The sequence below is a fragment of the Labeo rohita genome, chromosome 8, assembly GCF_022985175.1.
Source record: "Labeo rohita strain BAU-BD-2019 chromosome 8, IGBB_LRoh.1.0, whole genome shotgun sequence".
Taxonomy (NCBI): domain Eukaryota; kingdom Metazoa; phylum Chordata; class Actinopteri; order Cypriniformes; family Cyprinidae; genus Labeo; species Labeo rohita.
Window position 1 is genome coordinate 23,199,906 of NC_066876.1, and position 27,624 is coordinate 23,227,529.

General features: G+C 36.0%; 1 protein-coding gene across 1 annotated transcript; it reads right to left on the minus strand.

The window, feature by feature from the left end:
• Positions 1-157: 157 nt before the first annotated feature.
• On the minus strand, positions 158-20,194 carry acsbg2 (acyl-CoA synthetase bubblegum family member 2). Its single transcript, XM_051117184.1, has 15 exons — positions 20,015-20,194; positions 15,404-15,539; positions 14,337-14,419; positions 12,043-12,311; positions 10,202-10,290; positions 9,705-9,825; positions 8,225-8,305; positions 7,955-8,104; positions 7,647-7,823; positions 6,702-6,883; positions 5,261-5,503; positions 4,957-5,174; positions 4,674-4,813; positions 2,209-2,455; positions 158-2,103 (listed from the first exon to the last, which is right to left on the minus strand). The coding sequence occupies exons 1-15, from the start codon at positions 20,019-20,021 to the stop codon at positions 1,985-1,987; spliced, it is 2,262 nt and encodes a 753-aa protein (XP_050973141.1). The 5' UTR covers positions 20,022-20,194; the 3' UTR covers positions 158-1,984.
• Between the last annotated feature and the right edge of the window lie 7,430 nt (positions 20,195-27,624).

Genomic DNA, 27,624 nt, shown 5'->3' on the forward strand with positions numbered 1-27,624 from the left:
CCTGAGTTAACAATTCCTATTACAAGCCCATCATCTGATAAAACACATATGGAATCATCTCACGTTTTTACTAGCTGTATTTCATTGAAATGGCATTGATTGTGGTGACCAGTTAGTATTCATTTCAAGTCAAAGGACAAAAACTCTCAAGTCCTGATTATGGTTATATCACATTTATTGTCCAGTAAAGGGATAATTCACACATACATACAAGTAGAAACCTGGAGTTCTACTCTCCCAAAATCAACTATGTTCAGTAATCCAGTTTCAGCAATGACATGCACGGTTCAAAAACCCTTAACGTCACACTATGCACAACAAATTGTCACCCTTTCCAGGAGTGTTCAGAGTCAGGTAAAACCAGGCAAATCTTTCACAGTCTGAGACTTCACATCATGTTCATGTTTGCACATTTCCAAATGGACTATCCTTCATGTTTGTCATGATCTAGGTCAGATTTACATTAAACCGTCACAGTATTTTTGTCTAAAAGGAAACAAAATGCAAGTGAATTTTGAAAAAAACCCCAAAGAGTAATTTAGTTGAAACCATAATAGAAATCCCAGATAGAAGAAAGGAAATCACATACTAGCTCTACCTTCATTCTCACCAGTTCTGATTGAGCAAACAACTTGTCTCATGCACAGATTACTAAAAGTCTTCCTATGTACAAAAAGGCCTCGCTGTGGTCATGCTATGCAGTCAAAGAGTATACACACTTTGGAGTATCAGGTCCAGTATTTGAGGAAAGCTGTATTTATCTATTTACAGAGGCAAAATCAAATCTTTGGATTTGCATTGAGTGATTTGCAGTTAAGTTTGTTTGTATGTTCAAGCACTTGACTGATTAAATAGCACTTCCTACTTCACAAACCTTCCAAAGTTTGATCTTTCAACCTCTTTGATCAACCCATATGCTTTTTCTAAATTGCATTGTAATCTTTTTACTATGCAGCATACAGTATAAATAAAATCTGTTAACTTTTTGGTCGAAATGTCCTTATTGCACATGCAAAGCAAAAAAATAATGCAGCATAGCTTGGCGAATCAAATTCTGACTCCTTCATATCCCTTTTTTCATTAATAAGATAAATATTAACCGCTTCACTCAGTCCAGATTAGATGTTTTTTCATAAAGCTCATGCTGACACTAGACCGCACAACATCCAACCTCTTGCTACTTTGAGGATTGTCAAGTGACGCAGCAAAGCATCAAATAAGACCACAGAAGAAGAGCAAATGTATGCAATACGTATTTACATTATATAACAAGTTCATTTTACAAAGAATTCAAATCAACTGCATAAGCGAAACAAACATTCAAACAAATATGATGCATTTGGTTACAAAAACAAGCAAACAGAAACATTTATGGCTTGTATGGAACGGGATTCTTGCTAAATGATCTTCACAGAATGAGGTCTTGAGGATGTTACTCTGCAAACATCAAGTTTTCTTTAAACAATCAGTATTTTTGGTGGCAGTAGTTTACAGTGCTGTTGACAAACAAGCACAACTGCCAAATGCTGTTTTTGAAGAATTCAGTCATGCCTAATGCATACATTTGCTTGTTAGATATTAAGGTTTCTCAAACTTTGTTGATAAATTTAACCATAAATTAATTGGTATCTTTAAACACAGACATTCAAATCACCTGCACTTACATATAAATCGAGAACATGGCTCAAAAGACACTTCATTATAATTAGGCAAGAAAATAAATAGTAAATCACCACAAAAATAAAATAAAAAAAAATGGCTTTTTGTTTCATAAACGAGTTTTCCTTCTTGCTATAACACAGAAAAATGTAAACAGTATGAAATAAACAACAAGTACAAAACCCTGAACAAATATTAACGCAAAACCAAGCAAAACACAAGGTCTGAGTGGTGTTCCTATGTTAAGTGTGTGTGTGTTTTTAGACCGTGTCAGTCTCTTTGTCTCCGATAACTGAAGTGGGTGACAAGGCCTTTTGTTGGACACCTATTTAGAAGGCAGAGGGTTGTCTGGGGTGGTTGGGGTCAAGACTTCTTTGTAAAAGTTCTCAATTTGGTCTTTGTACATCTTCATGACCACTGGCCTCTTGAGCTTCATTGTGGGCCCTGCGAGAGAGAATTTAAAACAGCTAAACAAACAACCTATATTGACTTTAATCAACATAATTGCTCACAAATAACGCACAGAAAGTTAATTAATAGCAGACTTACCCAGCTCTCCGCCAAAGATGGAGAAATCCTTCTCCAAGACGGTCCATTTCTGGATGCGCTGGGCGTTAGAGGTGGCTTTCTCATTGACGCGGTTGATGCCTTCTTGAATAGTCTTGTATACGAGTCGGTCACGGCCACTGGCGATCTCGCTGACTCGTGTGGATGTGCTGCCGAGTTTTTGACACAATTCCACCACCTCAGGAGTCAGTTCGTCTTCGGGAGCACCCGTTTCATTGTTAACCTGACACTGAAAGCAGAAAAGAAGAGTCATAAGCGATTTCTAACGGCAAGTTACAATTTAAGTCAAAAGTTTACATACAACTTGCGGAATCTGCAAAATGTTAATTATTTGACCAAAACAAGAGGGATCATACAAAATGCATGTTATTTTTATTTAGTACTGACCTGAATAAGATGCTTCACATAAAAGACGTTTACAATAGCTTAATAATAGCTTAATTTATAAAAATGACCCCGTTCAAGAGTTTACATACACTTGATACTTAATACTGTGTTGTTACCTGAATGATCCACAGCTGTTTTTTTTTTTTTTTTTAGTGATAGTTGTTCATGAGTCCCTTGTTTGTCCCAAACAGTGAAACTGCCCACTGTTCTTCAGAAAAATCCTTCAGGTCCCACAAATTCTTTGGTTTTTCAGCATTTTAGTGTATTTGAACCCTTTCCAACAATGACTGTACGATTTTGAGATCCATCTTTTCACACTAAGGACAACTAAGGGACTCATATGCAACTGTTACAGAAGGATCAAACGCTCACTGATGCTTCAGAAGGAAACATGATGTATTAAGAGCCAGGGGTGTACTGAAGATTTGTACATTTTTATTATTTTGCTGCCTTTCAGAAGCTATAGAAAATACTTACATGTTTCCCAGAACACAAAATAAGCTAAATTTACCCTGATCTTCAAATGCAAAAAGTTTTCACCCCCCACCTCTTAATGCATCGTGTTTCCTTCTGGAGCATCAGTGAGCGTTTGAACCTTTATGAAATAGTTGCATACAAGTCCCTCAGTTGTCCCCAATGTGAAAAGATGGATCTCAAAATCACAGGACAAAAAAGGGACTCATGAACAAAAAAAAAAAAAAAAATTCACACAAAAAAAACCCAAAAACAAAACAAAAAAAAAAAAACAGCTGTAGATCATTTAGGCAACAGCACAATATTAAGAATCAAGTGTATGCAAACTCTTAAATGGCGTCATTTTAACAAATTCAACTATTATTTTCTCTTGTGGACTATGTGCAAATATCTTATTCAGGTCAGTACTAAAGAAAAACTGCATGAATTTTGTATGATCCCTCTTATTTTGGTAAATAAGATTCTTCAAGGTGTATGTAAACTCTTGACTTTAACTCTTATGTATTAGATTAAACAAGTCTTTTGTTAAAATATTTAGATAAATCTCAGTTTAAGTCTTAATTGTGCAAAACACTTTCGACATGATGCTAAGGTGTTGTTGGTTGCCAGGGTGCAAATATGTGGTCTTCCGACGGCTTTTAATCATGTCGGTTGCAAAGGCGTTCTGAACGCTTACTAACGTTATGCAGTTGCTAGGATTTCTCTAATTTGGTCTGTAAAAATGACCCAGTTCCCTTATGCCCCATTTTTTTTTTAAATTGTCCACCGGGTAAAAACTGTCTTAGAAAAGTTATATCACACATGTACTCAAAAAACTGCATGATTTTGAATCATTATTCATATCGGTAACGCACTAGACAAGTTACACACGTTTACTACTCATTGTTTAAATATGAACACCAATACGTTTAAATTAAATATAATGCACATATTATATTACTAGTGTTAGCAAACAGCACTAATTAGTTACATTTTTCAACTTCTAAACGGAAAATTGATTTTAGTACTGTTGGTTGCCACCAGGGGGCGCAGTGATCCCGAGAAAAAGCGTGCAATATGTAGTTACACACACTGTCCACTGGTTGGCAGCTGTTTTTAAGGTTATAAACGCTGTTTGATAACAGTAACACTTGATCATACTGATACGATCTCATTAAGGTGTAGTAAAAATGTATTCATGCATTTTTAAAATGAGCGTTATCTTTGTAACCTTACATAACCCAACTCTGTGCAAGAGCCCTTGGATGAGATGTAACGATTAGATTTACATCATTCAGGTTCAGGAGAACATGACATTGGTCAAGATTACTCAAGAATGCCATTACAAATGAATCAGCAATGTTAAATAATCAAAGTTACAAACTTCTCCTTTAGTCCTGAACTGTTTAATAATGTTAATAAGATTTTGGTGACAGAGTCACAGCACAAAGCCATAGAGATATCAAAACATCTGACAAAATGTCACTCGTCAATCATGGTTGGTTAAGAAAAATGCTCAGATTTATGGATAGGAGCTTTCATCACTTTGCTTTATCACATTGTACCTGATTAGGTTAATAGTGAGGTTATCTGCCCTGTAGTGTTACCTTAATGGTGAGCAGCATTGAGAGGAACTTTCTCTTGTCTCCGATAAGCATCGCATTGCTGATGAGCGGAACGGCCTCTTTAACTGCATCCTCAATTGGCACTGGGGGAATATTTTCACCTCCGGCTGTGATGAGGAGCTCTGGGATACAAACATGAACTTCATTACATGCACTAGACTAAATCCCATTGAAATCTGTGGGCACTTTATAATTAAAAACCCTACGAAACTGCTCAGTGGTTTCAGTTCTGGTTAAGTTCCTGTTTTCGATCGACTGTCATTACCTTTAATGCGTCCGGTGATGAACAGGAAGTCGTCCTGGTCGTGTTTGCCGAGGTCACCCGAGTGCAGCCAGCCATCTGCGTCCAGAGCCTCTTCGGTTTTATCGGGCATGTTCAAATAGCCCATGAACACATGACGACCCCAGAAACAAATCTCTCCATTGCCATCAGGGTCAGGGTTGAAGATCTTCGTCTTACAGCCTGGAAGTACCTTTCCACAGCTGAGAAAGAGATGCAAGTGAGAAATCAACTAAACTTTAACGCTGGAATGACTAAACTAGCCTTAAGGAAATGAAGGTTTCAGTACCTGGTGAGTCTGAAGGCATCGGACACTGTGATGGTGTGCGGTCCAGAGCTCTCGCTCATGCCGTAGAGCTCAAACAGAGGAATGTCCAGACTGAGGAAAAACTCTAGTGTGTCTTTGGTTATGGGAGCTGCTCCGGTGTAGCACCTCGTACAGCGATCCAGTCCCAGCGCTTTACGAACCTTCCGGAACACCAGACGCTTCGCCAGTCGGTAGTTAAATGGCTTTCTGGATAGGTTGCCATTACTGAGGACACAAGACCATTTCTCTCCATTAATACATAGCTTAGAATTTATACTAATATTATATCACGTTAACTACTAAAAGATGCCACTAAAAGATGTATTAATATTTCCAACTAAACTGGTAAAAGCCATTCTATTTTTTTCAGTTTAAGTTGACTTACTTGGGGTCCAAAAACGCTGACCACTTCTATTTTGCATTTTCTTTTTTAGAGTATTTTATTATTTATTAAGAAAATCTGACCTATTCTTAATATAAATAATTATTTTATTATAATATTTGATCAATATTTATTAATTGTTCTAGAATGTTTTTTTTTTTTAATTAAATTAAATTAATTTTTTATAGCATTTATTTTTTCAGGTTCAGCTGACTTATTTAGGGCCCAAAAACTGTGACCACTTCTATTTTGCATTTTTCTAATTTAATACTAATTTCAATTCAAAATCAATATTAGCATTAATTTGATTAAAAATTTGAAATATTTTATATTTATTTAATTTATTAGTACTTTATTATTTAGGTAGAAATTCTGACATCACAAATATTCTTAAGAAGGAAATCTGACAATATATTCTTAATATAAATAAATATTTTATTTGAATATTTTATTATTAAGAAGTATTAATATTTCTAGAATGTTTTTGAAATTAAAATCTAAAATTAAATTACATTTTTTTTTTTTTTAAGTATTAAATTCCTAAAACCAGGTTTAAAATAGTTTTTGAATCCAAGATTTTTCAAAAAAAGAAGCCATGTTTTACTTTTTTGGCTGATTTAACTGGGTCCAAAAATCTGAGACCACTTCTATGTTACATTTTTCTAAATTAATACAAATTGTTTCTAATTAAATTATATTAATTATACAAGTTTGGGTGAAAAGTTGATTCGAATTTTTTTTTTTTCAAATTTATTTTTATTATAAGAAAATTGCATACAAGAATTCTTTATATATCTAAATATTTTATTTAAATAATTTATTTATTCTCATTCCTAAAAATAGATTCCTCAAAACAGATTTTGAATTTCAGGTTTTCAGGTCTCAGACTTCTGCATGCAAATGTATATGTAAATTACAGATAGTTACAGATAGTGTAAATTACAGATGGCTGTCACTTGTTGAAGACTGACAATCATGTTTGTGTCTAAATGTTTCTACCTTGTTTTTTATGTGTGTGTGTTTAGGTGTGTGTTCACATACAGCTCCATTTTGTTGAGGTTGGTCTGCAGGCCCACGTCTTTGGCCCAGGATGCCACTTTCCGACGCACGGTGGACGATTTGGCTCCGATCGACTTCATCTTTTCCTGCATCTTCTCCCACACCCGTGGGACACCCAAGAACGCGGTAGGGCGTATCTCACGTAGAGTGTTAGCCAAAGAACCCTGGAACATACAGTGACGCCTATTAATACGCATCTAAGCAGTCTTAGCATGGTTTGCCAAAGGCTTCATGTTCACGTGTGCATGCCAACATCAGCTGACACACCCAAGATCATGTCAGGTGACACGAGCAGGTATGTCATGTCAGTTTCCGTGATCCTAAATCAGTGACTCTATTATAAAACATTGCAACCCCCTGGGTGAGCCACTACAGATATCACATGCTCAGAGATCACAGGGGTCACATCATATGCCCGTTTTAATAAAACATCAGCAGATCTGCATACAGCTGCATACAGAAAGGAATGAAAATAAAACACTTTTGAACATCACAAAAGCCTTTCTGTGTGAGAGAGCTGCATGACTAAGATGTGCGTTTCATCAAAAGACTCAGTGAAAAATCTCTTTAAAAGGATTATACAGTTGGTTTAAACTAACAAGATTTTCCGTGGAAGGATCTTCTCTTACGTACACAAAACAGATGGATACACGTTCACTAACTTTCAAAGAACTGTGTGCACTTACGCTCACCAAAACAGCATTTATTTGATCAAAAATTATTACAATTTAAAATAATGCTGTGCTGCTTACTATTTTTCAAGAAATTGTTACAATCTTTTATGACATTATAAATGTCTTTACTGTCACTTTTGACCAATTTAATGCGTCCTCGCTAAATAAAAGTAAAAAACGTAATAAACGCAGGAAGCATTTTAGCACTAGTCTGAAATAATAAGAGCAAACAATATGTAATTTGCACACTAACCTTCAGTGCATCAGGCTGTGCAAAGTACGTGACTCCTCCTGCTTTCATGGGAAGCCAGATGTCAATCATCTGTGCAGCAATATGGCTAAGTGGTAGGTAGCTCACGACCACTTCCTGTTGCTTATCTGCATCTGTGAGGCTCACATCTCGGCCAGTTGCAAATGCTGTCCATGTGAGCTATAGAAGTAGAGAGTGAATATTTTAGTACGACAGGTGAATCCATAGTAGTCCATATTTCCTTAGGTTTTTGTTACAGTTTGCTCAAAAGTTTTGGGTTAAATACAGGGTATGTTTTGCATTCAGCTTACGTTGTCGTGACTAAGCATGACTCCCTTTGGCTGGCCCGTGGTTCCGGATGTGTAGATCAGTGTGCAGCACTGATTAGGTTTCTGGGAGCTGATGATATCATCCAGCTGAGCATCAGGCTCGTCGCGGCCCAGCTCCATAAACTCTGCCCACTGTGTGTATCGGATATTTACATAGCAAATGTCAGATTTCAATTAGTAATGGAGGGGGATTAAAACAGAAAGATTATGGTCTGAGAGCTGAATTGAAAATATTTGACTAATCAAATGTACCGTGTAGAGATTGGGCTTTTTCTCTTTCAGCTCATCTTTGTACTGGATAATGGCTTTTAGGTGTGGTAACTTGTCCTGGATCTGAAATGAAGCACACACACGAAGAATAAGATATCGTCAGGAAAAAGCCTACAGCAGATGGAAGCCTAATTTTTAATGTGTTTATTCAGGTGACATGAACGTCTGATTAAACTAGAGACCCTGAGGAACAGATATGAGAACTGAGACCAGAAATAACCAGCTAAATTAGAGGAGAAGTTCACTTTCAGAATGAAAATTTACTCACATGAACATCTTGGATGACATTGGTGGTCTTTCTTCAGTTGAAAAGAAATTAAGGTTTTTGAGGAAAACATTCCAGGATTTTGCTCCATATAGTGGACGTCGACGGGTTGAAGGTCCAAAGTGAAGTTTAAATCCAGCTTCAAAGGGCTCTACACGATCCCAACGAGGAATAAGGGTCTTATCTATTAAAACGATCTGTCATTTTCTAAGAAAAATACAAATTTATATACTTTTTTAATCCACAAATGCTCGTCTTGGACTAGCTTTACCTCACACATTACGTAAATCACGCATACGTGATCCAGTGTTTACAAAGCGAACGTGCAAAGAAAGTCAAACGGCCTTTACAAAACAACGACGTTGGATGATTTTGAAGTTTGAAGAGAAAATAAAATGGAATTTTTCACCCTACACTACCTTTTTGAACCAAAGTACACAGACGAAGAACTAACCGCGCGTGACTTTTCCAATGCACATGCGCATCGAAGAGCTAGTGCAAGACTAGCATTTGTGGTTGAAAAGAAAATGACCCTTATTTCTCCGCTGGGATCGTGTAGAGCCCTTTGAAGCTGCATTGAAATTGCAGTTTGGACCTTCAATGCGTTGGCCTCTGTTGACGTCCACTATATGGAGAAAATCCTGGAATGTTTTCCTTAATTTCTTTTCAACTGATGAAAGAAAGACGTAAACATCTTGGATGACATGGGGGTGAGTAAATTATCATGGAATTTTCATTCTGAAAGTGAACTTCTCCTTTAAAGGCAGAACAATTAACATTTATAAAGGCATTCTCTTTACTATTATTATTGTAAAATTATTATTGTAAAAAATAAATGTTATATTCTTTAAATAATATTATTATTATAATTCTTTTTATTAATGTTGTTTTTTTGTATTTTTGTAATTAAAATTATGAGAATTTAGGGCTTAAGGATTTTTTTTTCTGCATTTTCACACTATTTATTACTATCTAGATTTAAATATGTTTCTGTTTCAAATAAATGCTATTCTTTTGAACTTTTTAAAAAAAAAAAAATCACAAAAATACTGTTTTTACTGTATAAAAAGACTTGTTTCAAAAACATTTAAACTGACTCCAAAGATTTGAACAGTAGTGTAGATAAAAATTCTGATCTGAGTTTTAGAAAAGCTTCTAGATAGGTTTATTTGAAAATGGCTCCTTCACTCTCATTACCTGCAAGATCTTCTGCAGCTGTTTGTGGTTTTCCACCACAAGGATGTTGGCCTGGCAGTTCTCTGCCACATACTGGCATGCCTCAGGCGAGTTGGTGGTGTAGATGCCCACAGCAAAACCCCTGTCAACGACACAATAAACATCCTCAAGTTAACGCTGTAACCACAAGGTGAACAGTTCTACAACAGGACAACAACCACAATTCTGACTCCACCTATGTGTTTACCGATCCAGACTAGGTTATGCCGTTTAACAAAGCAGGTTGTGCCTTTAACCATCTGTCTGCACTAAAGTCATAAAGACAGCCGGACAGTTTATGGCACAAGAGAAGCCACTACTTAATGAATCATTTGATGAAATGATTAAAGCTTTGTTTGGGACAAACACAGCTATTTGCTGATAATGAGTTATTATAGCAGACTGCATATATGTTTGTGGTTGATTTGAAGACTCATATAAATGACAAAGTGGAAAACATCCTAATTGTAAACACTTACCCAGCTAAAATAGCCCCGATGTCAGCAATAAACCACTCGACAGAGTTGAACCCGAGAATACCGACGCCATGGTACCGCTCCAGACCAAGCTGTGAACATACACACAGTTAGCACATGTACGTAGGCCTGATTTAAAGCTTAAAGTTTTGCATTTATCTCCATTTAAGATGTTTGCTAATTCAGGAACTACAAAATGTCATCCAGTTCTTGTAACAAGACTTTAGAGATAAACAATGTGTCGAGCAGTTAAAAAAAAAAAAAAAAAACAACAGTAAAAATATCCAGCTTAAAGTAACGATTCTTTAGTGAGTCAGACTTTTTTCTATTATTTTTTTAGTATGGATGAATGTGCCAAGCTGCAGTCACATCAGACAAATTCCCGAACGCATGTCGTGCCACCTTACACCTCTTTTGTAAAGTCTTTTCTTTGTGTTTATGCTGCCTAGGGTTTACACAACTCGATCTGAATTGCTCCCACAGGGTTTGAGTAGGACAAGTTACACTCCTTTTTTGTTTCACCACAAACAAAACCATGGAAATGTGCCCACATTGGCCACCAGGCATGACGTCCTGTTCCCCACAGGGAGAATGTTTCCAATTGGGAGTTAAACCTCATCCCAAGACTAGGACTTGGAAAAACTGAAGACGATAAACAAAAGCTTTCCACTGGAAAGAGAGAAACTATTCTCAGCTTATGTGGCCAAATATCCTCAAGCTGCTCAAATGTTCTTGAATTGATTAAAATCAGTTCAAGAGCACGTCCAGGTCATGTTACACCCCAAACGCAAAAGGCAAAATGGGAAATTATATATTTTGAATAAAGAATAGAACATTCACTCTAATTCTTATTACTTTAATTTGAACATAGATAAATAGAATTTTAATTACCATAATGGAAATAAATGTAAAAAAAAAAAAAGGGCTTAAGTTACTTTATTTCTAATTTCTGTTTTGAAATTATGGTGAAACAGGACCAGGACTCGTCCCAGACCCCTTATCATACAGTGCACTAATTGGGACACTTTCTCCCTGAAGTAACCGGAGGTCAAATGCTTTACTCAAAGACACAACAGTGACTGCATGAGATCTGTCTGTGATCTCAATAACTGTTACATCAGTTTGTGTGTTTATATGGTTTTAAGTGTTGTTTATCAGGCACCATTAGGAAAAAACATTCCCTTTTATCAGGGACTTCACAGAGTCATTTCAGATAAGACTGTAATGCTAAACAGCCATAATCTCGACAGCAGTGTCAAGTGGATAATGAAAATTACTAGTTAATTGTTAAACAATAGAAAGCAATGGGTCAAGTCTGTTATGGTACCTAGGTGCTAGACTCGAAACTCAGCCTGTTAATGCTTCTCACCTTTGTGTTACGATTAGGGCTGAACAATAAGGCCCGGGATCAGAGTGAAAGAGTCGCAGGGTAGTTGACAGTCTGTCAGTTGCTTTTCAGATTTGGTTTTGTGTGTTACATATTGAATGGTGTTGTAATTTCTGCTGGTTTCAGTCTAGCTGACTTTATCTATGTCAGCTACTGCATCGTGGTACTCTCGTGAATGCGTGTCGATTGACACGGAAGACAAGAATTTGTTGATTGAAGTTTACACAAAAAGTGTTCTTGTAGCTTCATAAAATTACAGTTGAATCACTACTGTCACTATTTCAACGAAGTCCTTACTAGATCTCTGTGCCTTGCATGTGTCAGTTGCGTTGTTGTCTATGCAGGCTCAAAACGCTCTTGGATTTCATCAGGTCTAACAAGTTTGGAATGTCATTAGGATAAGTAATTATGACAAAATTTTTATTTTTGTGTGAACTATCCCTTTAACAGTCCTCACCTTAAGGAAGCTCTTGGCAGCAATGCGGCAAGACTTGTAGTACTCGTTGTAGGTCATGGTGTTCCACCGTTCTCCCTCTTTCCAGCCCAGCGCGTTGTAGTTGCCGAAGCGTTGGACTGTATTAGTGAACAACTGGTTCACAGTCAAAGGAGGTTCAGCCTCAGGTCCGGACTCACCCATTCTGAGCTTCACCTCTCCATCCCTGTGTGTAGTCCAGAGCTCTGAGCCTTTAGTCGGCAGGGAGAGGGAGTTGGGACGAGGGGTGGCACCTACAAAGGAAACAGCCATTTATTGTCATTTAAACGTATGTAATTTTTGGACACTGTTGTCTGATCATCATGTAATCTAGGGCTGTAAAACGATCAATCGCGATTAATCGCATACAAAAGAAAGGTTTGAGTTTGCCTAATATATGCGTGTGTACTCTGTGTCATTATTATGCATATATAAATACACAAATTGATGTATATATTTAAGAGAAATGTTATTTATGTAGAAAATATTTTTATTTATATAAAATAATATAATATATAATTATAATAAATACATAAACTTGTAAATATTTTTTAACTACATACATGAATGTGTTTGTATTTATATATACACATAATAATTACACACAGTACACACACATATAAGGCAAATTCAAACTTTTATTTTGTATGCGATTAATCATGATTAATCGCTTGATAGCCCTAAATCAACCATTTGTAACCAGACAACCCCTATAAAACTGTTTGTAGGAGTAACAAGGTAAAGTTATGGTTTTAAGTAGTACATTGAGATACAATGCTGAAATATTAAAGAGATAGTGCACCCAAAAAATGAAAATTCTGTCATAATCACTCACAGTCACGTCGTTCCAAACCTGTAAGACCTTCGTTCATCTTCCGAACACAAATTAAGATATTTTTGATGAAATCTGTGAGCTTTCTGACCCTGCATAGACTGCACTACTAAATTCAAGGCCCAGAAAGGTAGTAAGGACATTGTTAAAATAGTCCATGTGACATTAGCGTTCAACCATGATTATATGAAGCTATGAGAATACTTTTTTTGTGCAAAGGAAACCAAAAATAACGATTTTATTCAACTATTTCTTCTCTTTCTTGTCAGCCTCTGGCAATGTATATTCACATATCTTCAAAGATCAGTTGGGTCAGTGAATGCAGGGTCAGAAAGCTGTTGGATTTCTGAAGATGAACATCTTACGGGTGACATGAGGGTGAATAATTAATGACAATTTTCATTTTTGGGTGAACTATCCCTTTAACAAATTCATACACTACTGTATTCAAAGAGTAACATCTTAATACTATGGTACGTTAATGTTATTTTATACTTTATTATCCGTGTTGTGTATTTCTGTGCACATGAACACTGTGAACATTTTAAATTTAAAGGTGCAGTGTGTCATTTTTTTCACAAATGGCAATAGTGCAGAAATTACACATTACACCTTAAAAACCTTAAAAATGAACAAAACCGAAGACTGAGAATACTATGAACAGGAATTTATCTTGACTGATTTTGCAGCTGTGTATGAAAGGGGAAGAAAGCCACCCCAAGCATTATACAACGTCCTGTGCAGTATCAGTCTGATAAACCCATAGCTATATGCTGACTTCTGGGAAACTGTTTGAAATCAAAATAAAGCCATCACAGCAGCTTGACCTGTAATCCAAGGTCATGTGACTTGATGACCTCATTCAAAACCGTGTTATCTTCTGTAAACACAACAGGCCACACTAGTGCAATAGAACTTCTGGACGTTCACACATGGGCTGTTTTCAAATTGCTCTGCAACTGTTTAACCTTTTTAAACACTTGTATGTGATTGTAAAATTTCTATATAGAAACATGCTGTGTGTGGAAAGGGAAGTTACTTAGCATAGAGACAGCAGCTTCCTTTTCAAATGCTTCCTCTACTAAGCAGTCAAAGCCTTATTGATTTCAGATTCTTAAAGTGGAAGTTACATAAGAGTTTTCATGATGAAAACACTGAGGGGCTTTGAGACGCGAGTTGCGGGTTAGTGCTCCGGCCAGCTTACCTTCGCTCTGCACTTTAACTGTGTAGTGCAGACTTGAATGCACACATGCCAGTTTCAGAGCCTCAAAAAGATGTATACGGCATGTGTTCAAAATGGCGGTTATAGTCGTGTATATAAGTGAGAGTAAGCGAGTATGTTTGTTTGTAAGACAGTGAGAACATGTTCCAGACTTTTCAACCAAGTGTTTGCGAGTTTAAAGTGATTTGCGAGTGTTTGCTAAACAGCGAGGGTGTGTGATCTCACCTGATTCTGTGTGCATGCTCTGTTCGGCTTTGGTTTTTGATTGCACTTCCCTGGCACATGCTGATTCCTCCTCCGATGAGTCACTGTGAGGAAATAAGGAAATCGAATAATGACTTTTCCAGACAAGTAGCATTCTGGAACTGGAATGGTTTCATTTTTCTCCCAGACAACCATGAGTATCACCTTACATTACTTGCATTCTGGGTGCTTTAGATTAAATGAGTGTTAATGTCTTTCACCACAGTGCGAACTTCTGGTCTTTTATGCTTATAAGGGTCGATTACAGTTGCCTTGCAGTGAATTTTAGCCTCTGACGAAGTCACATGACACAGTTCTTCTATGTAAAATGCAATGTCAACATTGTCAGTGCTTTTAAAAAAAAGTCTTAAGATGTAATTTGAATTGTAAGATAAAGTCGCAATCACGAGTTTTTAGGTCAGAATTGTGTTATAAACTCACAATTGCGAGTTATAAAGTCAGAATTGCGACTGTATTGCTGAGAATTGTGAGATATAGTCTATATCATGCAATTGTGACTATTTCTCAGAACTGTGAGTTTATATCTCACAATTCTGAAAAAAAGTCAGAATTGTACGTTTGTATCATGCAATTCTAAGAAAAAATGTAGACTGTAGTAAATGTCTTCAGAATGTAGACTGTAATAATGGCTGCTTAAAATTCAGTGTTGCCATCACCACAAAATAACAGAAAATTGATTTTTTTTTCTATTTTATTTTCTTCCTTTACACAACAGCAGTAAAGGACATTAAAAGTGATGATGTAATGGATCTTTATTTGATGCATTGATGTTATTCACTATGTTAAAAGTACCGTATCTTTATTTTATGAATCTGGCATTCAGTCAAACATCCAGTGGTAATACAACCAGTTTTAATACAATGACAACACATGGTTTCCATTTTTTATGTTTACAAACACAAAACTAAGGTGGCTTGTCAAGCTTGTACGTATAAATAACCATGGGAATTTAGTTGCAGACCTGACCTAGTATGCAGTGTTAGTTGTATTTGTACATAAAAAAAAACAAGAGATGAAAAGGAACTGACTTTGCTGTAGACTCAGCGGCGACATCTTCCAGGGAGGCGAGACTGTCTGCTGTTCCACAGGACTGGAGGAGGCTCGCGTCCCCTGGATGGTCCATCACTACAGCTGTGGACATGGCCGTAGGTTCACAAGCGGTCACTAATGAGAATAGACACAGAGTGTTAGGAGTAGCACTCAACCGATTTTTTTTCAATGCATAATGTCAATATCTAAAAGGAGAAGAGTGGCCTTTAGCAAATATGTACAATTTAATAACTGCAAATGAGATGTATATACAATAAGCAAATAAAAAAAATTTGAATTAATGCTTATTTTACATAATGTTTGCTTAGAATTTATTTGAAAATGTCAAAAATTCATACTCCCATGATGATTGTTCAAGAAAGGTCATCCCTTAATGCAAATAATTATACATTTTTTTAAGTGTACAGCTTGTTAGAAGGACAATTAATATGCTGTAATGTCCAATATCAGTAATTTTATTCAAGTTGGCTTTATTGATGTCATGTTAAAAAGTCTGTCTACAGAAAATATACTGTAGCAAGCAACATAATACAAGCAGGTACAGCAATAATAAATCATGGCATGCACTATAAATGCTGGACTACAGTTCAACAGTGAATATGATGTGAGTCAATGTCTAAATCTAAAAGTAAGCATGTGAATTGAGTATGTGACAGTCACATGGTCAAAAAAAAGCATGAAATTGTACTAAACTAAGACTTCAACAGGGCATTCCCTTTTCATCTGTAGGGTTTCCCCACACAAAATCAACATATGGTTTTCCCCCTTCAGTCAAAGAAGATCATTCACTATTATATCAAACTTTGGGAACAAGTTGTCCAAAATCAAATTAGTCTCCCTTCACAATGTTTTATAATAACCCCCTGAATAAATAATCTTATTGAAAACCATTGAAAGGTCAATTGCTCTGGCAGATGACCATATTATTCCACAAAATTTCTGAACATGGCCTCTGGCTCCTTATCTCTCAGGGTGGACTGAACAGTGAGAGTATCATTTCCGAAAACTGGAAATACATCACCACGTCCAGTAAAAATATTGCTGCCCACCCTTATATTATCTTCTGGCCTCTCCATTCCAAAGCCTGACCTCGGCACCTTTAGAACGGCATGTTGTTTTTACATGCCGCTGCCATGAAAACACATGCCAGCGACGCTATCGCCCTTCTGTAATGAGCTCTGGCTGCAGGGCTCACATGATGAGAACAATCAGAAATGGCCAGCGGAAAGAAAAACAGGCTTTCAGATGTACCGAACAAAGTGAAAGAGAGTCTGAAATAGACACAGGGCATGAAAAACAAACCTGGTGCTATTCAAACGCCTCGTGCTTCATGACTTTTGCACAAAAGGTTTTGTTTTTGTTTTGGTTTTAGGTGCTTTTAGGGATGAGATAATGAATATGGTTTTTTTATTAACACTTACTGGAGGTTGACCGATTATCAGTGCCAATATTAAACATTTTTATGGTTATCGGTATCGAACATTTTCAAAACCGATTTGCAGATAAAATTATTTAAAAGCATTTGAAGAAAGTTTTTGTCAGAGCCCATGTTATTCTTAATTTTGACATTAATTTTTATTTTTACACCAAACATATACAACTATCGGTGCTGATATTAAGCATTTTTATTGTTATCGGTATTGTTCATTTTAATAACTGATTTGACGATAAAATTATTTAAAAGCATCTAAAGAAAGTTTTTGTCAGAGTTCATGTTATTCCTAATTTTGACATTAATTTTCATTTTTACACCAAACATATCCGATTATCTGTGCCATATTAAGCATTTTTATGGTTATCTATATCGGTCATTTTCAAAAGCAATTTGCAGATAAAATTATTTAAAAGCATTTAAAGAAAGTTTTTGTCAGAGCCCATGTTATTCTTTATTTTGACATTAATTTCCATTTTTACACCAAACATATCTGATTATTGGTGCTGATAGTAAGCATTTTTTTAATGGTTATTGGTATCAGTCATTTTCAAAACCGATTTGCCGATAAAACAATTTAAAAGCATTTAGAGAAAGTTTTTCTCAAAGCCCAAGTTATTCCTAATTTTGACATTAATTTTCATTTTTACACCAAACATATCTGATTATCGGCGCCGATATTAAGCATTTTTATGGTTATCGGTTTCAGTCATTTTCAAAACCGATTTGCTGATAAAATAAAAAAATTTGCTGATAAAATTTAAAAGCATTTAAAGAAAGTTGTTGTCTTAGCCCATGTTACTCTTAATTTTGACATGAATTTACATCAGACATAAATATCGGTTCAGAATATCGATTATTGGTCTACCTGATCTGTAATAATCGGTGTCGACGTCATCTCTAAAAAACATATTGGTTGACCCCAAAACAAAGTATTATGGTAGCACTGACAAGATTGTTTGGTATATAAACTATTATTACACTGACTGACATTTTAAGGGGTGTCTATTGTTTATTGTTTAGATGCTTGAAAACTCTTTTTTGTCTTTAACCGATTTATATGGCAATCCATGTTTTTAAGGAACATCACTGTATTTACATGTCCAAACAAGACATTGTTTACTCAGAAATGATTTTGCCTCTTCCCTCCCCTTCTTTCCAGTCAATTCACCTTGGCAACTTCCTTCCCATTAGATTCAACCCTCATCTGCCCTCAGCGGGTGCCATGGCAAAAGATCCTACCAGACACACTGTAACCTTCTCCAGCCCCAAATGACTCTCAGCATGCACTCAACAGTAAGGCAGATGCAAATCCTTGTCTCAGCTGACGTCAGCTCGCCTGATAACATCCACATAAACAAACTCCCTTGTCCGGAAACTCAAGGCACACTAGTAAAATTTGGAGGGGTTCATTTGAGATTTATGAACCCATGTGACTTTGCATCTCATTGCTGGTTTGACTGATGTTCCCTTGTGTGTCCTGTAGCTGGTGGGTGAGGATGGAACTGATCAGCATTTTAGAACATTCATAAGATTCCCACACTACACTCACACTGTAAGCTAGTTGACATTTAAAACTCAAGCAACCTTTTACATTAAAAACCTGAATTTCCAAATGCTTGAATACTATCAGTCATTTCATTATTGAGAAATACACATCTTCATTCCACAGATTCAAGTTTCGTCTCCCTTCAATTCTTAATCTCATCTTAATCAGCCATCTGCTGTCATGTGATCAGTCCAAAGCTGTGAGTATGTGTTCACTGTACAGTGATATACTGCATTCACAGTGCTGCTGGCCTTCAAATGTGACAGCAAAAATAAAAAAATCATGGAGGTGAAAGAAAAATGATGTGTCCTTTCTAAAGATTAATATATCAGCTGATGTTCAACTGGTTGAAATTTCATCCTTCACTTAACGTCATATCTCAAAATGTCTATATATATCTCAGAAAGACCCGTGTGGTGCAACATCTGTGGTGCTTGTGGGATCCAGTAGTCCTGTATTTTCCACTGGCACTGCTGAGGGACTTTCTGTCAACACTCCTGGTGTATTTGCATCTGGCTTAACCTGGGATCTACACTAACAGTTTAGGGTCAGTAAGATTTTTTGTTTTCCAGAAAGGATGCATTAAATTGATCAACAGATAGTAAAGACATTCTTAATTTCAAATTTTTTATTTTTTATTTTTTTTGACAAACAGGTCACATTTTCCACAAAAATATTAGGCAGCACAACTATTTGAAGAAATAAATAAGGAACAAATATATCAGAATTATTTCCAAAAGATCATGTGACACTGAAGCCTGCAGTAATGACTGCTAAAAAAATGTAGCTTTGCAACCACAGAAATAAATTACATTTAAAATAGATTAAAATAGAAAACAGTTATTTGGAATTAAAGCATCATTCAAGTATGATGGGTTGATGATGAGTGCTTGATACACTACTTGATACACTACTAATAATGATTCTTGGAAAACTCGGCTGTTATTACAACAAGTGCATCTGCCCAGCAGAATGACGGAAAGATATGAACACAGCACAGATGTCCTAAAACCTTGAGTGTACACAATGGCTTTGCAAACCACGTCAGCCACACCTCAAACAACACAAACATCCTGTAATTTACTGCCAATGCTTCTGCCGTGCCGTCCAAGCCGGCATGAACATACAGGACTCAACAGGAGAACAGGAGAAGGAGGGGTTTCCACAGCTGATGCTGGCAGCAATTGTCGGCTACGCTCAGCCCCCACCCGAAAAATTACCATCTGTATGCCGGCACAGAGAGCTACGATCGCTCGGAATAACAAGAGGGTGAAAAGGACACTTAAAGTTTCCAATGCTCATTTTCTCACTTATTCAAACGAGAAGCTTGTGTTTGACAAATATAGGAATGTAAATGTCCACCGAAACCAAATCGCTCGTATGCAAAAATCATCTCACCCGGCATGAGGCCACGCCTCTAAATTCATATCACAATTTATATCCATTAAGATCTAAACGCATCAAATACCAATAATCATACACAAAAACACAGAAACACAGATCTGTTGCTTTAGATTAGAAACTAAATCACGTTTAGGATTATGATTCATCCTTACGAGCCTCAGCTATAACCATTATTTAACATACCAAAAACAAAAATGTACTTACAATGCATCGTTACAGGCTAGAAAACGTGCTCTGTCTTTGGCTTTTCCGTATCAGAAGCTGAAATGCCTGTTTCTTTTGGTTTCCTTTACGTCTGACTCCAAAATGATGGCCGCTTCCTCACACCCTACAAATGTGCATGTAGCACATTCGTTTTCAAACACAGAGCTTTCCCCTCCTCCGTAACCACACCCTCAACCGGCACATCACCCCCCTACAGTATCCTCCACCCTCCCCTTACCAGAAACACTCCTCGTGCTCTGATTGGCTGAAACCTCTCACACCACAAGACTCATCCTCCATATATGGGCATACCAACCCACTGAAGGCAAGAGGGGGAGGAGCTATAAAACATGCGCGCCACTCTCACTCATACAAACCAATGCAGATGCTGTGAGGTTACTACAGTGCAACTTTAAGTGATACATCAGCTTACAAAAGCCAGCACAGCTGCACTGACATCAGTCTATAGACACGTAACTCACAACACACATCTGTTCTATTTACACGCTGACATAATAATGCTGATATTGTGCTGCTGTGCAACTACACACATGGATCCGCTTGGGTTTTCTGCTCCAATTTGCCTTCATTGCATGAGCACCCACAAGTGCAGCTAACCTTTCAGAGTTCATCTCATCTAACCAAAGAAACCTAAACCTGAATATAAAAGAGATGTGCAAGCAAATGACTGCTAAAATGAGCTGTTCTCATATGAGAAATATAAAAAAAGCACTACATAAATGTGTATACAGTATGCTGTGTTTAGTAGGAGTTAAAACAGGAATGGAATTAGGTCAGAATAGTTGACAAAATGACTTTGCATACTTTAAAATGTATGTGACTGACAGCTCGGGCCTGTATTTCTTGTTTGTTTCTTTCACAAAGCTAATGAGGTGAGCTTCTGGGAAGGAAAAAATAAATGCAAGGCTTTTCACCATTGACAAACTAGGAATTTATTGTAGTGGGGAAAGTTTGTTGTCATTTCAAAGATGATCTGCTCTAGTTACATGTGTCACTGGTGTGCAAATTGCACATCCTTTGCTCTTCATTTGTCACACTTGTGCTAAAAGGCTTCCTGTGTTTGTGAAGTTTTTTTCAAAAAAGAAATTCATACTTTTTTTCCTCAAGGATGCATTAAATTGAAATTAAATGTTTCTTGAGCACCGAATCAGCATAAAAGAATGATTTCTGAAGGATCATGTAATGCTAAAGACATGATTTTGATTTCTAGCACAATAATAAATACATTTTTAAAATATGTTGGGATAGAAAACAGTTCTTTTAAATTATATTTTTATCAAATATTTTGTAGCCTTGGTGAGCATAAATCTGGTTTAGATTAGCACAGGCATGTCGAAACTGCACGTATATATCAACAGATCTACATCTTAACTTTAGAAGTACTGAAGCAGGAAGCTGCATTTTTCTTTAAAAAAAAAATGTCTGAGATTTATGGACGTGAATGTAATTTGGCAGCAAGAGATAATGTCAAAAGTAGTAAAGTCAATTTAACATAGAGACTGGTAACAGCTTTAGTAAACCTCACCCCAATTTTGACAAGTCATCCTAAAACAGTTTACTAATATATGCGAGTACTTATTTGATCACATATGACCTGAAAATAAAAGCTTTTAAAAATGATTATGTAAAAAAAACTGCATATTATTACAGTTAAAGGGATAGTTTATGCAAAAATTAAAATTCTGCCATTAATTACACACCTTCATGTCGTTCCAAACCCGTAAGGCCTTCATTTATCTTCAGAAAACAAATTAAGATATTTTTGATGAAATCCGAGAGCTTTCTGACCCTGCATAGACAGCGTTGTAAAGGACACGTCCAAGGCCAAGAAAGGTAGTAAGGACATCGATAAAATAGTCCATGTAACATCAGTGGTTCAACCGTAATGCTATGAAGCTACGAGAATACTTTTTATACGCAAAGAAAACAAAAATAACAACTTTATTAAACAAATGCTTTTCTTCCGTGTCAGTCCTTAATGTGCGTTCGTGAGAGTAACATGATTTAATCCAAAATATCTTAAATTGTGATCCAAAGATGAATGAAGATCTTACGGGTTTGGAATGACAAGAGGGTGAGTAATTAATGACAGAATTTTCATTTTTGGGTGAATTATTCCTTATGTAATAATACGACTTTTTCTTTCAGCCTGATTTCCCAGTTTCACTTAGAGGAACGGGAAATTACTCCTTCGTCACACAAACAGGACAAGAGCAGTTTCCTTTGAAACAGGAAAGCCCACACTGACATCATTGTCCGTCCTTCAATGTCCTTTCATGCACATCAACGCACAAGACACAGTCAAATATATATTAAATATATATCTTAATATATGTACTAAAATTGATATTTTCTTTCCCAAGGTTACTAAGTAATCTGCTCACTACATTTTGCCATTAAATTTGAACCAGCTGTCACTGTTTGAATGTGTTATTTACACATTTACCAATAGAGTGGGATCAGATGCTGATAACACTACCCACCATATGGTTTATTATCCAGTGTTTACTAAGGCGAACACATAATATTTCTGTTGAGTCAATAACAACCTTCATTTTTTAAATTCTGGATTCTTGGAAAATATGTGGGCATCAAATCAGTGTTTCTAAACAAATGTTTTGAATGAATTATTGTGTTTAACTTGCATAAACTGTGAGTTTACATCCCACAGTTCTGTGAGTTTACACCTTACATTTGTTTTGAGCTTCCACCACAAAATAATATTAAAATAAAATAAAAGGATAACTGCAACTTTTCCTCACATTTCGGGCATGTAAAATGCAAGAAAAAAGTCACAATTGTGAGACAGAACGCAGCAATTACTTCATTTATTTATTTACTGTGTGGTGGAAATAAGATTCTACATCTGACTGACTTTGTCAGAGTGTTTTCACGACATGTCATCATTTGGCCATATTGGTGGCACTGAAATTAAATCCTACTAAACAGAGCGAAACTTGCCAATTTTTCTGATTATTGCTGCTGAAAATGGTCAGTTATTGTCATGTTTTGGGCTGTACCAATCAGTCGGACCGAGGAGCACATTTGGAGTACATCTCCAGTCAGGACAGGTAAAATTAGGGCTGTCACTAACGATTATTTAGGTAATCGAGTAATCTGTCGATTATTCTGTCGATTTATCAAGTAATCGGAAAATTATCTTTTTTTTTGTAGTAATAAAAATAGAACTAAGTAAACAATAGCCTTTAAAATGACTTAAAATGCGTATATAATAGCAATGAGGCAATAATAATTAGTTCAAATAAAGTATCAAAAGCAAGTAATTAGATGGTTTCATTGAACAAAACTGTTAAAATACAAAATCCATTATAAATAGAGCTAATGTACATGATGCATTATAACAAATGCCTGCAGAAAGCGCCAACGGCCTGACGATTGCGCAGTAAAGTGTAAAAATCTAATCCTCGTTTAATATTGACTCAACATTTAATTCAAATGCCCAAATCATCTGTAATATTTGGCCATTTCTTTATTATAAAAATGCTACAGACACTGTAATGTTTTGAATATGTGGACATCAAAAAGTGTAAGCTCAACTTAAACACTTACTTTGAAATCACGATAAAGTTAGCATAATGAAATAGATATTGATGTATTCTCCTGTGTTTGTGTAAGTTTATAAATGATTTACCTTACAAATCTGATGAAATATCATACGTTGCATTTCTACATGAACGTTATAATAAACCCAAACCCAATTGAGATGCTCCACACATGTAAATGATAACAGTTTGTGTAACGTTAGCAGCATTTACTGTGAACGGAGCCACTCTGACGCACATACTATACGTAACCTACAGGCATGTAAATAATTAAATCTTATATATTAATCTGCATTGCATATATTTATTTACGGATTCGTAGCATTTGTGAATTCTTAATAGTACTGTTGTTTTTTTATGATTTTTAAATGAGTTTAGTATCTGGAATGCGCCACTTCCTGTATTTTGCCGATTCGACACAGGCAAAATGCAATCGAGGATTTTTTTAAAATCGAATACTCGAATAGAATCGAGGAATCCTTGCAGCGCTAGGTAAAATATTAGGCTAATATCTTAATTAATATTGCCCGTACATATCTTTACCACCTATTAACTTTAGTTTGTCAAAATATTGTGCCCTTTACTGCTTACTAAGTCCTTCTCTATATGGTTTAGCAGATTCCAAATGTTTTAGACAGCATAAATTAGCAGAACAACATATTCAGTAGTACATTAACCATGCAATCTCTGCTGTTGTTACCATCAGAGTATCGCCAGTATGGCACGCATCTGGGTATCTGATCAAACCGTGACGTAAGTGCAAATGCTCTATTTAGACATATAAAATGCAAGCAGTCAATATTTTGAGACAGAAAGCTGCAATTACTTTATTTGTTTATTCCATGGTGGAAATAAGATTCTACAGCTGACTGACTTTGACTTTGTCAACAGTGAAAATCCCCAGCACTAGGCACTGGGCAGAATGAGTCAGCCCTCAAACCTCAAGGAAATTACCTGATGTTCAGTCAGTGATCTCCTGTGGACCATTAACTCACTCTGAATACAGTGGGTCATTTCATTCACTGCCTTAACAACCACATACTAATTCAAGATCTTATTGTTTGACTATCCTAGAAACCCCATTATGTCAGAATTTGCATTTCTCGGGACTCATTGCTTAGGCATAGAGAAACATGTCTGCTTGTGAGTATCAAGGGTAGTGTAAATAATTCAGCGGTAATTTGAAATGACACTGCAGTAACGATGATGATGTTCCTCTCCACCATAGTCAGACCTTCGACCAGCCAATGAAGGCTTGGCTCTGGACAACCATGCGATCACGTGACCGCTGACCGAATATCCGATCCTCAGCGCTGCTGCCGTGGCAGAGAAGCATCTGGGGCGAGCAGCACGCGGGAGGAAGGTTACACGCGGTCAATGACATTAATCATCAGTGCAGGGAGCACTCGCGTCAGTCTATACTACAAATCTCGCGGGGATGCTGCTAGTAGGGTTACTAGGCACTTTAAAAAAAAAATGTATTTGTGACTCAGTCACCGCTCTGTGTTTTTTAAAAGGTGTTGAGACTTGCATGTCACTGAAAGGGACACATTTAAATTGTGTCATTAATTATTAAAACCTTGGCTCATCTTCGGAACACAAATTAAGATATTTTTGATGAAACCCGACAGCTTTATGACCATCCACAGACAGCAAGGCCATGTTCAAGGCTGAGAAAGGTACCAAGAACATCGACAAAAATCTCGGTGTGACATTAGTGGTTTTATTTTTGTTGCATATCTTATTTGGTGCAAACCCCTTTTTCGAAACACACTGATCCATAAGATTTGGCTTTTAAAGGTTTTTTTTTTAAGATTTATTCTTGCCTTGAGAAAGACTTTAAATTATATGACATGCGTATGACAGGCATGCACGAGTTCGCACGTTTCACACTTGAGAACGTGAGCAACCGGAAAGTCTCGTTTGGTTCCTAATTAGCCTAATGTAAACACAAGTTAACTAGTAGCAAGCACACACGGATTTAATTGAATAACTAATATAACGCGCACAAATGCATTTTCAGTGAGATCTTTAATGTTGTACTCATCGTTAGTTTATAATATCTGGACGTCCAGGCGTTAAAGTTGTCACTGCAAGTTTTGTGTGAATTTTAGATTCAAAGATAGATTGTGAATAGTGATGAGAGAAAAAGATAAGGCACGCTGATGTGTCTGTTTCTGTTTATGCGTGAGACTGTCACAGAAACCCACACAGGTTGACTTCATGAAGCGCACGACTGCTCATAAACGGCGGAGAGCGCCAATAATTTATAATGAGAGTCGCGCGCACGCCCCCCGGCACTTTCCTTAAAGATCTCCCGCGCCACCTGCCGTTCACTTGCATTGATTCTTAAGTAACTAAAGCATGCTCTTTACTGACACTAGTGTCTCCTTGGTAACCAGGTACATTAACTAAAACAACTTTATTAGGAGCGAAATTACTCACTGTGGTGGAAATAGCGCCAAAACTGAGAAACACGTCTCACACAATACATATTAAAACAGTGCATTTTACTTCTTGTTAAGATCGTCATAGTTCATGTAAACATTTGTAATTGTATAATGGATTTTTAAGATACACACACACACACACACACACACAAATAGCGTCAAGAACAAACAAAGGCATTGTACAACAATATAAAGGCAGTTTTTAATTGGGCTTTTAAATAATAATAACGATAATAAATAAATAAATAATATTTATTTATTTGTATTTATTTATAAATAATAAATAATATTTATTTATTTTTATTTATTTATAAATAACAAATAAATAACAATAAATCTTCGAATAATAAAAACAATCTGTGGGAGACACCATACTCAGAGTTTAATAAACAACTATATAAAAACAAAAATAAGCTAAAAACAACAACAACAGCAAATTCAGGTTGGCTGTTTGAAAAAGCATACTATTTTTAAAATGTCTGCCAGAAATGTGCACAAAAATGCCAAGAGAGGTGTTATAAACAACTTGATGCTTTTAAAAACGGACAGTTAGAAATTAACATATGTAGTGAAGTGATATGACAACCATGCAGCATAATGCTGTTAGAAATTAATTGAAGGTTAATCACTGAAAGGTTTAATCTACTTCACATTTAAAAGTTTGGGATCAGTAAGATTTTCAATGTTTTTAAAAACATATTTTCTGCTCATCAAGGCTGCATTTATTAGATTAAAAATACAGAAAAAACAATGTTGCAAAATATTATTGCAATTTAAAATAGTGGCTTTCTATTTTAATATATTTTAAAATAATATTTAATTCTGTGATGCAAAGTGGATTTTTCATCAGCCATTACGCCAGTCTTCAGAGTCACATGATCCTTCAGAAATCATTCTAATATGCTGATTTATTATTGTAATTATCGATGTTGGCAACAGTTGTGCTGCCAAATATATATATATATAATTTTGAAACATGTGACACTTTCTTCAGGATTCTTTGATGAATACAAAGTTAAAAAGAACAGCATTTATTCAAAAAAGAAATCTTTCTAACAGTGTAAGTCTGACTTTTTATCAGTTTAACACATCCTTGCTGAATAAAAGTATCAATTTATTTCAAAAAGAAAGAAAAAAATAACTGACCCCAATCTGAGTGCTACTGTATATATTGTTAAAAAAAGATTTTTATTTTAAATAAATGCTGTTCTTTTTAACAATATTTCATTAAAAATCCTGAAAAAGTATCACAGGTTCCAAAAAAAATATTAAGCACTAAGCAGCACAACTGTCCAACACTGATAATAAATCAGCGTATTAGAATGATTTCTGAAGGATCCTGCGACACTGAAGACTGGCGTAATGATGCTAAGAATTCAGCACAGGAATAAATTATATTTCAAAGTATATTAAAATAGAAAACCACTATTTTAAAGCCTTGATGAGCATAAGAGACTTTTTAAAAAAATCATGATGATCCCAAACTTTTGAGCTGCAGTGTATAGTTTTAAAACAGTGGGCAATATACAGTACGATCCCCTCCTGTTGAGGATAGGTGTTTATTTTACAGTGACAT